General features: G+C 45.3%; 1 protein-coding gene across 1 annotated transcript in view; it reads right to left on the bottom strand.

The window, feature by feature from the left end:
* LOC310772375 (seizure protein 6-like) overlaps nt 1–20,807 on the bottom strand; it is a gene marked incomplete at both ends in the record, with an annotated part of 161,324 nt that overhangs the window by 16,200 nt on the left and 124,317 nt on the right. The window contains one exon of the mRNA XM_083632160.1: nt 20,487–20,625. Coding sequence (XP_083488286.1) covers nt 20,487–20,625 — 139 coding nt within the window. The remainder of the gene's footprint in view (nt 1–20,486; nt 20,626–20,807) is intronic.

Here is a 20,807-nt window from a genome sequence, read left to right as displayed (position 1 = left end):
TGGAGATTTCAATGATTGACTTTCCAAAAATGACAAAAGCGTAACATGAACAAAGCAACACAAAGCAGACAATCCAGCAAGGACTGGCTCCCACCGACTCCAATATATATGCACCCCAGAACAGCTGATTGGGATCAGGAGCAGCTGGAGAGGACTGTGGAAGTTGCACTCACAGGTGGGAGTGATCACCTAATCACTCAACACAGACAGGAGCACAAAAAAGAACATTAAATGAAAACACTCCAAATCATATGACAGGACCCCCCCCTTTAGGGTCGGCACTGGACGACCCTCCAGGCTCGTCTGGGCGTTTGTTGTGGAAGTCCCTAATTAGCGAGGGATCCAAAATGTTCCGGGCAGGAACCCAAGACCTCTCCTCAGGTCCATACCCCTCCCAGTCCACCAAATACTGGAAACCCCTTCCCCTCCTACGACTATTCAGGAGCCTCTTGACAGTGTAGGTAGGATGACCATCAATGAGGCGGGGCGGAGGGGGAGCTGGAGACGGAGGAACAAGCGGACTCTCCCGAACTGGTTTAATCCTGGAAACATGGAAAGTGGGATGAATACGCAGAGTCTTAGGCAGAGACAGACAAACTGCCACAGGACTGATTATTCTGGAAATGGGGAAAGGGCCAATGAACTTAGGTGCCAGCTTCCGAGACTCCACTCTGAGAGGGATATCACGTGTAGACAGCCATACCTTCTGTCCCAGGATGTACTGTGGTGCAGGCACCCGGTGACGATCAGCTTGAGTCCGATACCTGGATGTAGCACGACGAAGAGCCAGTACGGCCTTCCTCCAGGTTCTCCTAGCCCGCTTGATAAACTCCAGAGCAGAGGGCACTGCAACCTCAATCTCCTCTTCAGGGAACAAAGGGGGCTGATAACCATATGCACATTGAAATGCAGAGAATCCAGTAGCAGAACAGGGTAAGGTATTATGTGCATACTCAACCCATATGAGCATCTTACTCCACGAAGAGGGGTCATCAGAAGCCAGACATCGAAGAGCCGTCTCCAAATCCTGGTTAGCCCTCTCCGTCTGACCATTGGATTGAGGGTGAAATCCCGAGGACAGACTGACTGTAGCTCCAACCAGTTTACAGAAAGCCTTCCAGAATCCAGCGGTGAACTGAGGCCCTCTGTCCGAAACAATGTCCACGGGCAGCCCATGTAGCCTAAACACATTCTGGAGAAGCAGCTCGGCAGTCTCCTTGGCAGAGGGAAGTTTGGTTAGTGGAATGAAATGGGCGGCCTTAGAGAATCTGTCAACAACAGTCAGTACCACAGTGTTGCCATCAGAAGGAGGCAACCCGGTTACAAAATCCAGTGCAATATGTGACCAAGGACGATGGGGAATAGGCAAAGGCTGTAACAGACCTGCAGGTGCTTGATGAGACGATTTGTTTCGTGCACATACCGGACAGGCTGCAACATAGGCGCGGATGTCTCTCTCCATAGCAGGCCACCAGAACCTCCTTCGGAGAAATGCATGGGTCCGACTAACCCCAGGATGGCAGGACAACTTGGAGGCATGTCCCCACTGGAGGACACAGGACCGGACCAAGGCAGGCACGAACAACCGGTTAGCAGGACAAGATGCCGGACCAGGTTCACCTTGTAGAGCCTCTAGAACCTTCTGCTCCACCTCCCACCTCACCACGGCCACCCTACAAGACTCAGGGAGAATGAATTCAGGACCAGGCTCCTCCGCTTCCGAAACAAACTGGCGAGAAAGAGCATCAGGTTTAATATTCTTAGAACCAGGGCGATATGATAGGGAAAAATTGAAACGTGTGAAAAACAAGGCCCACCTGGCTTGCCTAGAATTCAAACGTTTAGCAGACTGGACATACTCAAGGTTTTTGTGGTCCGTCCAAACCAGGAATGGCTGGTCCGCTCCCTCCAACCAGTGCCTCCACTCCTCCAAGGCAAGCTTGACGGCCAACAACTCCTTGTTCCCAATGTCATAATTTATCTCTGCGGGCAAAAACTTCAGAGAAAAGAAAGCACAAGGATGCACCTTACCATCCTTAGCAGACCGCTGAGACAAAACTGCCCCAACCCCTACATTAGATGCATCCACCTCGACGATGAACTGGCGAGTAGTGTCTGGGTGTATGAGCACTGGTGCTGAGGTGAAAAGGGTCCCGAGACTCCGGAAAGCCCTTTCAGCCTCCTCCGTCCATCTGAAGGGAACCGCACTGGAGGTAAGTGCATTCAGTGGAGCTGCCACAGTGCTGTAACTCCGAATGAATCTGCGGTAAAAGTTAGCAAAGCCTAGGAACCGTTCAAGTTCCTTCCGAGTGGTGGGCTGCGGCCACTCCCTCACAGCCTGGAGCTTGGCAGGGTCCATCTTGATGCTTCCTGCAGAGATGATGAAACCAAGAAAGGACACCGTGGAGACATGATACTCACACTTCTCAGCCTTAACGAACAGTTGGTTCTCCAATAGTCTCTGCAGGACTTGCTGAACATGTTGCACATGCTCCTCTCTTGTTCTGGAAAATATGAGGATATCATCCAGGTAGACAAACACAGATCTGTTCAGCATGTCTCTCAAAACATCATTAATGAGTGACTGAAAAACAGCAGGGGCATTTGTGAGACCAAAGGGCATTACCAGATACTCATAATGTCCACTAGGCGTATTAAACGCCGTCTTCCACTCATCTCCCTCCCGAATACGAACAAGATGATATGCGTTACGAAGATCCAATTTGGTAAAGATGGTGGCTCCCTCTAATAGCCCATGAGCAGAGTCTAGGAGGGGTAGAGGGTATCGATTCTTTACCGTGATTAGATTCAGGCGTCTGTAATCAATGCACGGTCTCAAACCACCATCCTTCTTGTCAACAAAAAAAAATCCCGCTCCAGCCGGAGACGAGGAGGGACGAATCAGTCCAGCAGCAAGACACTCCTGTATGTATTTCTCCATAGACCGTGTCTCAGGTAAGGTGAGGGGATACAACCGACCCCTAGGCGGTGCAGTGCCAGGGAGGAGATCAATCGCACAATCATAGGGACGGTGGGGAGGCAAAGCAGTCGCCCGTCCCTTACTGAACACCTCCCTCAGGTCATGGTACTCTCGTGGAACGCTCGAGAGGTCAATATCATCTGTGGCAGAAGACAAACTCAGAGGGACAGGTATGGCAGAACGTAGACAGTTGGCTAGACAAAACCTGCTCCACCCCACAATATTATTAGAAGCCCAATCAATCTGAGGATTGTGTGTCTGCAGCCAGGGAAACCCCAGAACTAGTGGTATCTGAGGTGAGTCAATCAGGTAAAATTCAATCTTCTCATGATGGTTACCCGACATGATGAGCTCCACTGGAACAGTCTTAAACAGAATAGACTTGAAAATCCTACCATCTAGAGCATGAGCAGCAATAGGCCTTGAGAGCGGAACAGTCTCAATCCCCAGCTGACAGGACAGTTCCTCATCCATCAGACATCCGTCGGCCCCCGAATCAATCAGCACCGCCACTGAGATGGTCTGGTCCTGAAGGATGAGAGATGCCTGCACAGGGGAGTGAGAGGAAATTACAGGCATAGAAGAATGACTCACCAATAACCTCTCCTCTACTGGTGAGTCTGCCCTTTTCCTGGACAGAGAGCTGCATAGTGTCCCAATCTCCCACAGTACAGACAACAGTTCTCCCGAATCCTCCTTTGTCGCTCCCTGGGATCCAACCCGGTCCTCCCTAGTTGCATGGGCTCTCCATAGGCAGGTTCCCTCTCTCCTCTTGCAGACGAGCGCGCCGCTCTCTCGTGCTCCATCGCTCCAGGCGGTCTGAAAGGGGAACAGACATCTCCAGACAATCTCTGAAGGTTGAGGCCTCTCTCTCTCTTGCGTTCTCTGAGACGGTTATCAATCCTAATAGCAAGGGCAATCAACTCATCCAAACTAGCAGGTAGCTGTCTGGAAGCAAGTTCATCTTTCAACTGCTCCGAAAGTCCATGGTAGAAGGCATCAAAAAGAGAAGAATCATTCCACTCACTCTCAGCAGCCAATGTTCTGAATTCAATGGCAAATTCTGCCACTCTACGTCCCTCTTGACCCAACAGAAAAAGTCTCTGTGCTGCCTCTCTGCCAACAACTGGATGATCAAAGATTTTCTTCATTTCAGCAGAAAACAGAGTCAAACTGCTACATACCATGGACTGCCGCTCCCACTCCGCCGTTGCCCACTGTCTCGCTTGCCCAGCCAGGAGAGAAATGACATAAGCCACCTTAGAGCGGTCAGAGTGAAAACTGGATGGTTGCAATTCAAACATGAGGGAACACTGGGCCAAAAAAGGGCGACAGTTACCAGGCTCACCAGAATAGCGTTCAGGATGAGGAAGTCGGGGCTCCTGGTGTGCCGGAGACTGTGGCAACACTTGAGGGCCCGAAGCGGCGGCAGAAACCGTTGCCGCTTGAAACTGCGAAAAATGAACTTGAGTTTGGTCCAGGCGACCAGACAATGTCTGTAATCCTCCAGCAACTTGGTCCAGCAGTTGTTCATGGCGGCCGAGAGCAGAAGACTGATTGGCAATGGCAGACTGAAGCTGAGCTAACTCTGCTGGGTCCATTCTGGCTGGATTGTACTGTAACGAGTAACCCGGACTGAGACCCAATTGCAGAGACGGAGGCAGAAGAAACGTTTGAAAGTCTTTTACTGGAGATTTCAATGATTGACTTTCCAAAAATGACAAAAGCGTAACATGAACAAAGCAACACAAAGCAGACAATCCAGCAAGGACTGGCTCCCACCGACTCCAATATATATGCACCCCAGAACAGCTGATTGGGATCAGGAGCAGCTGGAGAGGACTGTGGAAGTTGCACTCACAGGTGGGAGTGATCACCTAATCACTCAACACAGACAGGAGCACAAAAAAGAACATTAAATGAAAACACTCCAAATCATATGACACAATGTGCCAGTGGAGACATTTGGGCAGAAACTGCCAGTCTCCCAGTCCCAACTGCACAACACAAAGAATACATGTCAGATGCATGAATGAGAGCAAAACGAGGTGAAGACTGACAATGCTCTCCCTCTGGCTGGTGCGACAGCTATAGAGACAAATTAAACCTCCATATCCACTCTAAACCCTGAAGCAATGTAAGACAACAAACAATGTGGGTAGAAGTGACAATTAAAAATTGACAGGTTGACATGAACAAAGTAGGCTGACAATGCCAGTTTCCACATCTGGTCCTTGAGAGAATACACCAAGCGTATCCTGGTGCCTATCAACATTGCACTTGTTGAAGTGTAATAATGTGATATATATGTGTGTAGTAATGTAATGTCAGTGCGGAGAATTAGCTGATGTTCTGTCACCTGGATTATTTATTTATTTATTTATTTATTCACGTGCGCTGGGGTTGATTGTGTGCAGAATTACTTCATACAACCATACAGTACCATTGTATTCTTTCGTAACTGTAAACACCCAGTGCTGCTTGGTTTCTGTAGGCCAACTGCCTTTTGGTGTAACTGCTTAAAGGCTTCTTTCACACATATGTGGAGATCACCCTGATACTCAGGGATTGAGCTGAATCACGTGTGGTTGGCAGCAGTAGCATTTACATATCAGGTCATCTAAACCAGTGGTGATAAAGTGGCAGCCTCACCTTACTTCGTCACAATAAAACAATAGTCTGCGAATTCCATCTAGGAACATCACAGCCTATTACTGTAGTTGCTTCACTGCCCTCACCACAGAGAATACAGAAACACACACTGTACAGCTTCACCACAGAGGATACAGCAACACACACTGTACAGCTTTACCACAGAGGATACAGCAACACACACTGTACAGCTTCACCACAGAGGATACAGCAACACACACTGTACAGCTTCACCACAGAGGATACAGCAACACACACTGTACAGCTTCACCACAGAGGATACAGCAACACACACTGTACAGCTTCACCACAGAGAATACAGCAACACACACTGTACAGCTTCACCACAGAGAATACAGCAACACACACTGTACAGTTTCACCACAGAGGATACAGCAACACACACTGTACAGTTTCACCACAGAGAATACAGCAACACACAATGTACAGCTTCACCACAGAGAATACAGCAACACACAATGTACAGCTTCACCACAGAGAATACAGCAACACACACTGTACAGTTTCACCACAGAGAATACAGCAACACACACTGTACAGCTTCACCACAGAGGATACAGCAACACACACTGTACAGTTTCACCACAGAGAATACAGCAACACACACTGTACAGCTTCACCACAGAGGATACAGCAACACACACTGTACAGCTTCACCACAGAGAATACAGCAACACACACTGTACAGCTTCACCACAGAGAATACAGCAACACACACTGTACAGCTTCACCACAGAGGATACAGCAACACACACTGTACAGTTTTACCACAGAGAATACAGCAACACACACTGTACAGCTTCACCACAGAGGATACAGCAACACACACTGTACAGCTTCACCACAGAGAATACAGCAACACACACTGTACAGCTTCACCACAGAGAATACAGCAACACACACTGTACAGTTTCACCACAGAGGATACAGCAACACACACTGTACAGTTTCACCACAGAGAATACAGCAACACACAATGTACAGCTTCACCACAGAGAATACAGCAACACACACTGTACAGTTTCACCACAGAGAATACAGCAACACACACTGTACAGCTTCACCACAGAGAATACAGCAACACACACTGTACAGTTTCACCACAGAGAATACAGCAACACACACATTTCACACTATTTCTTCATTTTGATGCTCTGCTTTCACTCTAACACATCCTGCTCCCATTCACATTGTGATACCTTATTAACACCCAGGGATACTTGATGAGTTCTTAGAAGAGCTCAAGGTCATTGCTGCTGATCCGATTCCTTTTCTGACCCCCACCATCAACTCCACACTGATGTCTGCCCAGGTGGGCTATCTCATGAAACGGCCTTTCTGTGTGGGGTTTTGCATGTTCTCCCCGTTCTCCCCTGGGGTTCTTCCATACAACATCGGTATGAAACCCCACTAAAAACATGCAGAAGATCATCACCTGACCAGTGATGACTACGACAGAAGTTTGTCCCCAGGTGCTGTACCGAAAAGCTGCAGTGCCCACTGCTCCTGGCTGCCATGGGGACATGTCATGTCTGGGTCAAAAACTAGCTCTAACACAACTGAGATGCACTTTTTTCCTGACATCTGCAACACCTTTTTTCCTGACAAAACCACAGTGACTCCCACCCAAACTTCTCAGAGTCTTGGTGTGATTCGATATAACTGCCATGCAAGGCACTCATGTAATTCTGCAGCCACAACCAAAGCAACGCCTTCAGATGTTGGTTCTACAGCCTCACCAAGCTCCTCCACTCCATCCCATCCACTGGCTGCCTGTATTGAATGTAATACCCTGGTGGTGGTGTACAAGGACGCTAAGCTAACCGTGCCTCCAGGCCATAGTCCAGCCTCACACGCCAGCCTGTGCTCTGCATTCTACTGCTACAGGCTGTCTGGCTCTCTTCCCTGTGGCAGCCATCACTCTACAGACACCATCCCACCTGGCTCCTTAACGGTCTTCCTACTCCAGTCAGGACAGCAGTCACTCCCTCCCCGTGCTCTGTGTACACTGACACATCATCTCTTCAAGAAATACTTCACATCCTCTCTTCCTGTTCATTCTCTACTTTCATTCATAAACTTGTCTTGAGAAAAAGGGGGCTCTGACAGGGCCTTGTTGCAGCCGCCCCCTCCCTCTAGAATGCCCTCCCCAGTCACATCTGACAGGCCAAAACTCATTGGCTTTGATACTCATTTGTCATCTTTCCAAACAAAAAAGCCTTCAAAACCCACCTTTTCACTGTTGCTTTTGACCTATAATCTTTTTTCTCTCTCTCTCATTTATTTTAATATTTTCTCTTTTTATTAAAGTTGCTTTATCCTGTGTTTGTAAAGTGTCTTTGAGCACGGTCAAAAGCAACAGTGAACAGTGAAGCGCTATATAATATAAATGTACATTACATGTAAATGTAGTGTACATCATTACATTACTAAACATACAATAATGATACAATAATTTGTGCCGCTACACGTGGGTCATGTCCCAGCTCTTTTAACATGCACTAGCTATGTTTTTAAACTTTTCAAAATGATATAGCCATCTAAGTAAATAAAGGCTTTTTACTTTCTGCCAGAAGAGTGCCTTGGACCTTGCTTCTTTTTTGATACAATAATGAGTATTGATGTTCTGTAATTCTACTCATATTGTAATATTTCCATTCTTATACTTATTGAACAATAATTACAATAATTATATGATTAATAGCACCAACAATAATACTGGTTTTATTATTATTAGTATTAGTAGTAGTAGTAGTAGTAGTAGTAGTAGTAGTAGTAGTAGTATTAGTATTAGTAATAGTAGTAGCAGTAGATTGATTTATTTTTATCATGGATTATGGCTATTATGGATTATTAAAAGACAGCAAAATCCAAGTGATGTACATGTGAAAGTGCGGACACTTATTTCCAACATGGTCCCTTAGCAGCCTATTATGATGATGATGATGATGATTATTATTATTATTACTAGCAATCTAGTAAATAAGATTGCTCGCCCACCCTGCAGCTCGTTCACTGACACTTCTCATTCTTATTATATAGGATTATTATTATATTATTCAGTCTAATTATTGTAATTATTGTACAACTAGGCATCTCGTGCACTATGTGCGCTTGATTCCTACGCTCGCGCTGCAGCTCGTCGATTTGGCCCTGCAGCTCGCATACACTGATGACATCATCAGTGATGTCACTATGACATCAGTGGGACAAAAATGTTAACAGAGAGCCCACATTGCCAAATGTATAGATATAAGATAGATAGATAGATAGATAGATAGATAGATAGATAGATAGATAGATAGATAGATAGATAGATAGATAAATTACTACCGGGGATCCATAGAAATGAGCAAAAACAAACATTGGCTATAGAAAGTATACCCTCCATGGCAAAGTCTCACCTTCAAAACTTCTGAGTAAAGGTCAAGCTCCTTTGTGAGTGCTGTGCTGGTCTTTGGTCAGACTGAGCCTGGGTGACTGATAGTAATATTCAAAACAAGCAGCTGCTGTACTGTATAGGCCAATTAGAGAGAGGTGGTAAGGGAGAGTGAGGGCAGGAATAACACAGACAGAGAGCCAATGGGAAAATGGTCATGGATGAGGGAGGTGCCTTGAACATAGTTACCACTTATGGAAAGGGAGGTCAATGCACAACTCCTTTCACTCAGCAGGAGGATGAAATTAACCTTCTCTCCCTTTCTCTCTCTCTCTCTCACACTCTATCACACACACACACACACACACACACACACACACACACACACACACACACACACACACACACACACACACACACAGCTTATCATACACTTGTTCAGATTTCTCCTTCTTAGATTAAATATTAGTATACATGCCATGGTTGTGGGCTGTGCTCAGTTCGAGGGTGTGTTTGAGAATTGACCTTCATAGAATCCTGCCAAATTCCTCTCTACACCACGGGCACCTGCTCAATGATGCAGACGAGGGCCGAGTCCGACAGCTGTATTCTGCCCCAGACTCTCAGCCTCTGGTCTCCTTCACTGACTTGATAAGCTCCATCTAAAGACTCCAGCAACACTTACAGAAGGATTGTTTCAAGGTTTCAGTCTGAAAAGCTGATCTTCAGACATCTTCTCATATCGTCGCCTTGCTAAACTAATGGCCTAAGTCACTTTTTTACGAAAATGATATTTTTGCCTAAGTCAGCTCTTCAGGATGCTCCCCACCTCTGGTAAAACGGCCAACATCCTAATTGAAAAGAAAATGCTGTTTTTACCTCAATAATCTAATGGCCTAAATCAATTGTGTGACTAAATCAATCTAACTGTGACTTAGGCCATTTTATTTTTGCCTAAGTCACAAGACAATGCGACTTAGGCCATTTTACAAGCTTTTAAAATGGCATCTGCATCAAGGAAAAAGAAATACTTCAACATAAAGGAAGCTCTTTGTATGTACAAACTGCTAGTGGGTTGGTTACGGGTGTAGCCTCAGCAAGTGGGACACCGATTAGAATGAAGAGGGCCAGAGGAACATATGCCAAGGGTGTTTATTTAAAGCAGGTCCCTTGATGCTGATGTACAGGCAGATGTACAGGCAGATGCAGATGTACAAGCAGATGCAGATGTACAAGCAGATGATTTAGGCTTCAAATAATGCATCTGTACATGGCAATCAATAGGGAAGAACGAAAGCAGCCTCCTCCACTGCTGTCTGGAGCACACACTGTCAGTCCAGAATTAGGTGCAGGTGTGCTTAGGGGAGGGTAAATGGCTGGAGGTGAGGGAGTGATGGGTTATGGGAATTGGAGTCCGAGAGTCACTTTTGTACAGCCGCCCCCATATTCACTAGTGAATATGTATACTAAGAAAAGTGACTAGAGGCAGAGGAATTGAAGGTAAGGAGAGTAAATGAGGCAAACCGTTCGGCTGTCATGGCCGCCCCATAGCAGGGTGAAATGGGGCAAGCTGCATGGCCGGTGGAAAAAGAGCCAAGACGGCCGGAGGCAGGGCTGAAGGGGCCATCTGGTCCGGAGGGCATCCAGGAGGCAGAGCAGACAGGTTGAGCAACCCCGGATGATGTCCCAGACACTGACGCCACAGACAGGACCTTTCCGGAGGCCGACCTGGATGCTGGTGACGCCGGCAGGTATACTCAGGGGGCCGGCCCAGATATTGTCGACTCCGACTGGACTGTTCTGGAGGGTGGCGCCGAGGGATGGGAGCCACTGAAGATTGGCGCCGAGGGATGGGCGCCAAGGGAGCAGATGGAGGTGCGGGGGCCACCAGAGCAGGGGGTGCAGGGGGCACCGGGACTGTAGCTGGGGGGGCCACCAGGACTGACAGTGCGGGGGGCACCGGGACTGGCAGTGCGAGGGGCACTGGGACTGGCAGTGCGGGGGGCACTAGGACTGGAGCCAGGGGGGCCACCGGGACTGGCGGTGCGGGGGGCACCGGAACTGGCAGTGCAGGGGGCACCGGAACTGGCAGTGCGGGGGGCACTGGGACTGGTGGTGCAGGAGGCACCGGGACTGGCAGTGCGGGGGGCACTGGGACTGGTGGTGCGGGGGGCACTGGGACTGGAGCCAGGGGGACCACCGGGACTGGCGGTGCGGGGGGCACTGGAACTGGCAGTGCGGGGGGCACTGGGACTGGCGGTGCGGGAGGCACCTGGACTGGTGATGCGGGGAGCACCGGGACTGGCGATGCGGAGGGCACCAGGACTGGCAGTGTGGGGGGCACCAGGACTGGCACCAGGAGCCCCACCAGGGCTGGCGGTGCGGGGGGCACCGGGACTGGCGATGCGGGGAGCACCGGGACTGGCGGTGCGGAGGGCACCAGGACTGGCAGTGCGGGGGCTGGGTGAGGCACAGGGAGCGCCTGGGCTGGGTGAGGCACAGGGAGCGCCTGGACTGGGTGAGGCACAGGGAGCGCCTGGACTGGGTGAGGCACAGGGAGCGCCTGGGCTGGGTGAGGCACAGGGAGCGCCTGGACTGGGTGAGGCACAGGGAGCGCCTGGGCTGGGTGAGGCACAGGGAGCGCTTTCCTTGAGTACAAGCATCCCTCTACCGCATCAAGCCTCCTCAAGAGGTGTCTCAAATAGTCCATGGTGTCTCGTGCAGGTTGACCATGCTGCCGCTCAGGTGTAGGCCCAACTACATGGGGATGGTATCGTTGTGGGGGAGGGGGGTGCGATGGTGGATGATATCCCCACAACTGAAGGTATGGAGGTGCCCTTCTTCCCCCTACTGGCTGCTGGTTCCTCTGGTCCATTCCCACTTGCTGAGGCCCATCCGGGCTCGAAGGACCATGTACATGCAGCTGGATAGAACGCTCATCCATAGGGACTTGAGACTTGACTTGGACTTGCCCCTCAAAGACTTGACTTGGACTTTCCCCTCAAAGACTTGACTTGGACTTGCCCCTCAAAGACTTGAGACTTGACTTGGACTTGCAAAAAATTGTGATACTTGTGAGCAGTGAAATTGTTTGAAATGTTAAAGGGTTAGTTAAAACCCAGCAAAGAGCTGGAGGAAGAAGTGAGGAGAGGCACATGCCTCCTCAGTGTTTGATTTAATTGACATTTGTTTGATTTAAGAAGGATTTAAGTTTAAATTACAATTTGTTAAGAGTGACCCAGCAAAGAAGAGCTGGAGGAACAAGTGAGGCACATGCCTCCTCAGTGTTTGATTTAACTGACATTGTTTGATTTAAGAAGGATTTAAGTGTAAGTTTAAATTACAATTTGTTAAGAGTGACCCAGTAAAGATGAGTTTGCTTTATTAAATGAAAGTCAAACTGCCCTCTGTCTCCTGAGTCTCTATCTATGTGCTCCACTAGCGTTTTAAACTGTTTGTGGTCACAGAAGTGGGAATAAAAGATGTGCATTGTTTTGCCTAAGTCAGGTTTAAAATTGCCTAAGATGCAACGGCATGTTCATAAATTGGCCTAAGTCATTTAATCCACTTATGCAACATGATTTAACATACAGCGTTATTTGTATGTTAATAGTCATATATTTTCATAACCTTTTTGTGTGAAATGATTAAGGAATATCATATACTCTCTATTTGGTTCAGTTTTTTGTGTCTCCTGAAAAACTTGAAAATATGACTTAGGCCATTAGTTTAGCAAGGCGACGATATGCAGACTTGATTTTAGAAGTGTTCCTGCTTAAAGCCCCCCTCCAGTCCGTTTTTCCTACCGGTACAACATTGATGTTGTTGTAAAACGTCCATGTGCACGTGTTGTAACAAAGCAGGTCATCATCAGAGCTCTGGGTCATCATTTGCACCAAAGATCATCTGTTGGTAAGAACCGAAGGCTTATACCTTGTTCCACTCTCAAAATACAGTGGCGAACACTTTGGCTAATTAGCAGAGCAGGAAAAAACACAGCTACCAATGAAATCTCTTAAAAATGACAAAACTGACTGGAGGGGGACTTTAATGTGAACATTCTCTATTTAAGTTTAAAAAAAAACATGTAGCAATTTATTTCCCAGACACTTCAGTTCTCTTTCTCAAGGAGTCAAGGCTTACAGTTAACATGCAATGCTCAGAGTCCCCACAAGAGGACTCTATGGACCCAGGTTGTCCTAGAAACAAACTTCCTGATCCTACTCCTACTACCAACATGGTAAAATAGTTAATCACTGCATTTAATTAGAAAACATTTCTGAAGCGTTGCAATGTACTGTAGATGCTAAGATCAACATTTGAATTGGTGCCATGTGCAGTGTTGTTTCGGACTCTGCAGGTGAAAGTGTCAGCTGTGTAACCTGTTGTCTGCTGCTCATGCTCAAGCCATGGTAATTAGCAAAGAGCCCGCCCTCCTGTTTGGCCTAAATTAATTAATCAGTCCTCATTATGCACAGTGCTGCTCTGTAATTGCCACCACAGGCACAGTGATGAAGGATAATACACAAAACATTCTCATTAATGTAGAAAAGTGTGTGGCCACCCTTATAATGAGACAGCTCTCACCCACACGTCACTTCAACACATTTGCACACAACAAACATGCACACACGTGAGTGAGCACACACACACACACACACACACACACACACACACACACACACACACACACACACACACACAATCAATACATGCAGTGGAATCTAGGGTCTCTACAGTATTCTCAAGATGAGCGGAGAAGACTGAGTGTAATTGTCTGCAGAGATCAGAGAAGCTGGGGTTTCTGCTTCCATGAAGGCCATGCATGACCAACCTTGAGATAAACTAGAGGCCACAACACCATTAATTTACAGAGAGTGGCCTCATGTGGCTTGGATTCATAAAGATTTAAGGCTTATACAATTCAAAAAATTATATATCTGAATGATAAATTAATCTCCTTTATTCCTACATAAATAAATAAATAAACAAACAAATAAATAAACAAATCAATCAATCAATCAATCAATAAGTAAATCAATCAATCAATCAATCAATCAATCAATCAATATATTTTTTACCCACAGGTGCACTGGTTGACTTTCCACATCAGACATTAATTATTGAGTCATCTCAAGCTGAGGTTCTTTTTTTACTTTATTTATACAGGGGGAGTCTCACTGAGAGCAACGCTCTCTTTTTCAGGAGCACCCTGTTCACATTCTCACACACATTCACACCTGGAAGTTCACCAGTACAACCAGTCTGATCTGCTGGCCATTGGAGCGGGCCTTGCTCAAGGGCACGTCGGTGGCAGTAATGAGGGAGGGGCAAGCCCTGCCGTTTCACTTTCCCCATCCAGATTTATCCTGCCGGTCCCGGGGATTGAACCGATGACCTTCCAGTCACAAGCTCGCTTCTCTAACGTTTAGGCCACAACTGCCCTAAAACATGGAGGCAGCCAGGCCCTGAAGCCCTGTGTGTGGTATCTAGGCGGTGTGTGTTACTGATCACCTCTCTTGCTATTACTGCCTTTTATCTGTGGCTCTTATAGACCCTTTTACTGTTTGTAAACAGCGATGATGTATTTTGTGGGCGGAGCCGAACTCGCTGCAAAAAGTTACAACTAGCGGTTCAGCTGTCATAGAAATATGGAAGATCCCGACGCCTCCTCCATGTAAGTAAGCTAACTCGTTCAATGGGGTGAGGTTTCTTGACCCGTACTCATGGCCGTAGCCAGGGTTTGAGAAATACCGAGGTCACTTTAGTGCGGCGTGGGTGGTCAAGGGGGGGCTGTGCCCCCCGGTTAGAACATTGTGTCCATTTTAAAGTGAAATGCTTCAATCTGGTGCACTTTGAGAGCAAAATTAAGAGCCTAGATCTATAAAGAACTACAGACATCATATTAGATTAATATCCTCTTTACTGTGCTTTTGCTTTACAATGATACAAAAAATAAATGTCTCCTCACATAATATATATTCTGCATACAGATCACATATGGCAGAATACTGCAATTAAATACAATGGCCCATCTACACAAACATCACTTACAGGGGAGTTACTTACCATTCACTTCAATAGAACTGTCCCCAAAGTCTAGCCCCAATGCAAAATTTGAACGTTGTGGTGAGTTATGTCTCTTCCTTCTATACAGTATAGCACACAGAGAGGAAGCAAATTGTTGCATTTCTGATCAACTATGTCATATATCATGTTATTTATGATGGCTTTAAAACATCAATGACAGATGAATAGATCTGGGGGCCGGGGCTATATATATATATATATATATATATATATGAAGAAAGTAGTGCCCTGTGCACAGCTGTGCTGCTAGTCCTGGGTGCAGCTGGAGCAGGAACAGCAGAAATTCGCTTTAAGGCGAACCTGATGAAGCAACAGCGAAACGCGTTGTTCGCCATATCTATGCAACTTAAATAAAAGAAGTCTATTCTAACAACCTGGTGTGCGCTGGATTTCCTCACTACTGCTATATATATATATATATATACCGTAATTCTGCCAATAAGAGCCCGGGCGCTTATTATGCTAAAGCAATTTGGACCAGGCGGTAAAAGGAAGACCAGGCGGCAATTAGAGTCAGGCGGTTATTTCCATTTGGGCATAATTGAGCCAGGCGGTTATTATTTTTTTAACATAAATGCCTGCTCAGCAAAAACGTAAAGTATCAAATTGCTTATTTAAATCAGTGAGATAGTACTTAGTACACACAAGAGGCTAGGTACAGGCAGTTTAAACCAGTGAGATAGTACTTAGTACACACAAGAGGGTAGGTACAGGCAGTTTAAACCAGTGAGATAGTACTTAGTACACACAAGAGGGTAGGTACAGGCAGTTTAAACCAGTGAGATAGTACTTAGTACACACAAGAGGCTAGGTACAGGCAGTTTTGACAAAAACAACAATAACAACGGTAACCAAAAAAATATTCCATTTCCGGCCCGGGCGGCAATTAGAGTCAGGCGCTTATTATGCTAAATCAATTTGGACCAGGCGGTAAATGGAAGACCCGGCGGCAATTAGAGTGGAGGCGCTTATTGGAAGAATTACGGTATATATATATTTTTTATTTATTTTTTTAAATACCGAGGTCATGACCTCGGTGTTCTCAATGGTAGTTACGGGCATGCCCGTACTCACTGTCAGGATGGGTCTAGGATCCAATACATCGCCAAAGTTGCAGTGCCGCACATCGTGATATTCCTAATGGGAATGTCCAGTGTCTATACGCATACGGCACAAGACTTTTTCCTGTATTCCGGGGATCTCTCTCATCTCGGCTTGAGTTCCGCAGAGTTTTGGATATCGTTTGATATCTGAGCTTATACCTGACAGATACAGTTTGATATCTGAGCTTATACCTGACAGATACAGTTTGATATCTGAGTTTATAACTGACAGATACAGTTTGATACCTGAGCTTATACCTGACAGATACAGTTTGATATCTGAGTTTATAACTGACAGATACAGTTTGATACCTGAGCTTATACCTGACAGATACAGTTTGATATCTGAGCTTATACCTGACAGATACAGTTTGATATCTGAGCTTATACCTGACAGATACAGTTTGATATCTGAGCTTATACCTGACAGATACAGTTTGATATCTGAGTTTATAACTGACAGATACAGTTTGATATCTGAGTTTATACCTGACAGATACAGTTTGATATCTGAGCTTATACCTGACAGATACAGTTTGATATCTGAGCTTATACCTGACAGATACAGTTTGATATCTGAGTTTATAACTGACAGATACAGTTTGATATCTGAGTTTATACCTGACAGATACAGTTTGATTTATGAGCTTATAACTGACAGATACAGTTTGATATCTGAGTTTATACCTGACAGATACAGTTTGATATCTGAGCTTATACCTGACAGATACAGTTTGATACCTGAGCTTATATCTGACAGATACAGTTTGATACCTGAGTTTATACCTGACAGATACAGTTTGATATCTGAGCTTATACCTGACAGATACAGTTTGATATCTGAGCTTATACCTGACAGATACAGTTTGATATCTGAGTTTATACCTGACAGATACAGTTTGATACCTGAGCTTATATCTGACAGATACAGTTTGATACCTGAGTTTATACCTGACAGATACAGTTTGATATCTGAGTTTATAACTGACAGATACAGTTTGATATCTGAGCTTATACCTGACAGATACAGTTTGATATCTGAGTTTATACCTGACAGATACAGTTTGATACCTGAGCTTATACCTGACAGATACAGTTTGATATCTGAGTTTATAACTGACAGATACAGTTTGATACCTGAGCTTATACCTGACAGATACAGTTTGATACCTGAGCTTATACCTGACAGATACAGTTTGATATCTGAGTTTATACCTGACAGATACAGTTTGATATCTGGGCTTATACCTGACAGATACAGTTTGATATCTGAGTTTATACCTGACAGATACAGTTTGATATCTGAGTTTATACCTGACAGATACAGTTTGATATCTGAGTTTATACCTGACAGATACAGTTTGATACCTGAGCTTATACCTGACAGATACAGTTTGATATCTGAGCTTATACCTGACAGATACAGTTTGATACCTGAGTTTATACCTGACAGATACAGTTTGATACCTGAGCTTATACCTGACAGATACAGTTTGATATCTGAGTTTATAACTGACAGATACAGTTTGATACCTGAGCTTATAACTGACAGATACAGTTTGATATCTGAGCTTATACCTGACAGATACAGTTTGATACCTGAGCTTATACCTGACAGATACAGTTTGATACCTGAGTTTATACCTGACAGATACAGTTTGATATCTGAGTTTATACCTGACAGATACAGTTTGATATCTGAGCTTATACCAGACAGATACAGTTTGATACCTGAGTTTATACCTGACAGATACAGTTTGATACCTGAGCTTATACCTGACAGATACAGTTTGATATCTGAGTTTATAACTGACAGATACAGTTTGATACCTGAGCTTATAACTGACAGATACAGTTTGCTATCTGAGCTTATACCTGACAGATACAGTTTGATACCTGAGCTTATACCTGACAGATACAGTTTGATATCTGAGTTTATACCTGACAGATACAGTTTGATATCTGAGTTTATACCTGACAGATACAGTTTGATATCTGAGCTTATACCTGACAGATACAGTTTGATATCTGAGCTTGTACCTGACAGATACAGTTTGATATCTGAGATAAGGCTGACCTGTGAGGAAGACATCCACCTTCCATCACACCCTCTATCTCATAGCAAAGGCTCCTGAGCTCAGAGGAAATAACTTAGTTATCTTTTATTCTTGGTTAATCTAGATATTCGACTTAACTTCAGCAACTTCTAATAGATTAAAAAAGGATTTTCAATATGAACATTATTTATTTGTTTGCTGTCTATGTTATACAACTGGCTAACCTGAAGACAATATTCTCCCAAGAGTACCCTCTGTGAACACTTACGTATTTCACTTTTTTTTTTATCATCTGAGGTGAATTTAACACTATGGAATAATTGCCCATTAGCTGACATAAAAGTAAATGAAGTAAGGGATAATGTATACTGAGCCGGTGATTACTGTGGAAATAATGACCGACAGGTGAATGATTTAGCCCGACGCGCAGCGGAGGGCTTAATATTCACCTGAAGGTCATTATTTCCAGTAATCACCGGCTCAGTATACATTATCCCGCTTAGAACACGGCCTACAACTAAATCATTCAATAATCTGACAAAAATAATTATTCAAATAGATTTTTTAATAGCGTTTTCAACACAAAGCGGTTTCATTCGTAATTGGCACACAAGACACCACAGCTGCAACTGGTTGGCCTAATTAGTAGCGTCTGCGGACAAAATGCTCTTACCAACTGATTAATCCAGGTGTGGCAGAGCAGCGGTCGGTTGTCGAGAAATAATGACCGGTGAATATTGTTGATTGACCAATCAGAATCGAGTATTCGAGAGAGCCGTGTTCTAAACGTATTTAAATAACTCTTAAAACAGCAAGATTTTAATGTAAAAATATACCCGTCTTATAAATTACAAAGTGGGCCTGCAACAGCAAAGAGCGTCCCCATTCCCCTCTAACTGAAACCCCTGTAGATTTGTCCAATTTGCTCAAATTAGTTTCTGGTGTTGGGTATGGTGACCAGCAGGAAATCTTCGCGCATGGGAAGTGAAGAATTGAAACTCAACAGCTGAGACAAAGCTGAACTTCCCAGCGATGATTGAAATGCCCCTTTAATTGTACAAGATAAGACATGTATAACCTGTTGTACCACCATGGACCATTCTGAGCAGCACCCTCATGTTGCAGCATGACATACATACAGTACAGTACTGTATCAATGATTTTTTCAGAGGTTCATAGGTATTTCAATCTTTTGCAGTTATGGATTCAACATAAAAATTAAGATCTTGATTAGGAATCAAATTAATGAATGCATAAATTACCATTTAATAGCTAACAATAGTCTCATTTTGTTTTGTCAGTACCTCAGATTTCCTACCTCAGGCAGTATTCCCACTCGTTCAATTCTAACATCTCTGAACCCTCTTATGTGCAACAGCTTTAGGCAAAAACACAAACCACGTACACTGTTTTGTGCCCTGCATTGGATGCATGCATACAGTATATGGAAACAGCTCTGCATATTGTGGGAATCACCTGAACGTATCAAATGGATATCAATGTATTACTGTGAATGGATATAAATAAAGTTAGCTTCAGAGCCTTAACTGATCTGGACTGCTTTGACGAGAAAGCAGAGTACCAACAAAAGATCACAAGTAACTTGGGAACATCTGTGGTCCACTGAAAGTGCAGTGAATGGGTCCCGTGCCCCCCACTCTTAAGCACCCCCCACGGAGTGTGTGTGTGTGTGTGTGTGTGTGTGTGTGTGTGTGTGTGTGTGTGTGTGTGTGTGTGTGTGTGTGTGTGTGTGTGTGCGTGCGTGCGTGTGCGCGTGCGTGTTTGTGTGTGTATGTGAAATCACTGTGGAGAAGGCTGGATAAGTGGCTTGGAGTAGTTGACTGCCAGAGCATATTCATTTCAAAGCCAACTCTGAGACACACACCAGGGAAGAGGGAGCATAGAGGCTAATCTGGTCAGAGAATGAGCTGGAAGCAACACAGAATTCTTAATGTAGAGGATGAAAAAAAAATCGAATTATTGACTGCAACCACCAAAACACTCCCCCCTTATGCATGTTGTGGTGTGTCCGTGTGAGTGAGTAGTGAGTGAGCGAGAAAGAAAGAATGAGAGAGGGGGGGAGAGAGAGAGCGAGAGGGGGAGAGAGCGAGCATGTGATTACCATGTGCAGGAGGGCCAGTGTTAAGTATGTTTCAGGTGACCTCCCTGTAGTACTAGCCTTACACCTGAGTGCTGTCTCTTACACTTGGATGTGGAGCATGATCCTCTTGTCCTCTTCCACGTGGATGCCCCAGATGCAGTCCTGCCCTCTGTCATAGGCCTCGGGCCAATTAGGAGACAGCACCACGCCAGCCGAGTCTGTCATCTCCCCACTGCACACAGCTGTGACACACACACACACACACACACACGCACACACACACACACGCACGCACGCACGCATGCTCCAGGTCAACACTGAGAGACTATGTGACATGGTCTGGTCGAAGGGGTAACAATAGACAACTGTGAAATTGCACAAATCAAGATAAAAGGTTGTTTTTTGGCGAGAGAAAAAAGTTTGT

The sequence above is a fragment of the Poromitra crassiceps genome, assembly GCF_964638095.1.
Source record: "Poromitra crassiceps genome assembly, chromosome: 1".
NCBI lineage: Eukaryota > Metazoa > Chordata > Actinopteri > Beryciformes > Melamphaidae > Poromitra > Poromitra crassiceps.
The sequence above is the reverse complement of the archived record's forward strand: the minus strand, read 5'-3'. Positions and strand labels throughout refer to the sequence as shown.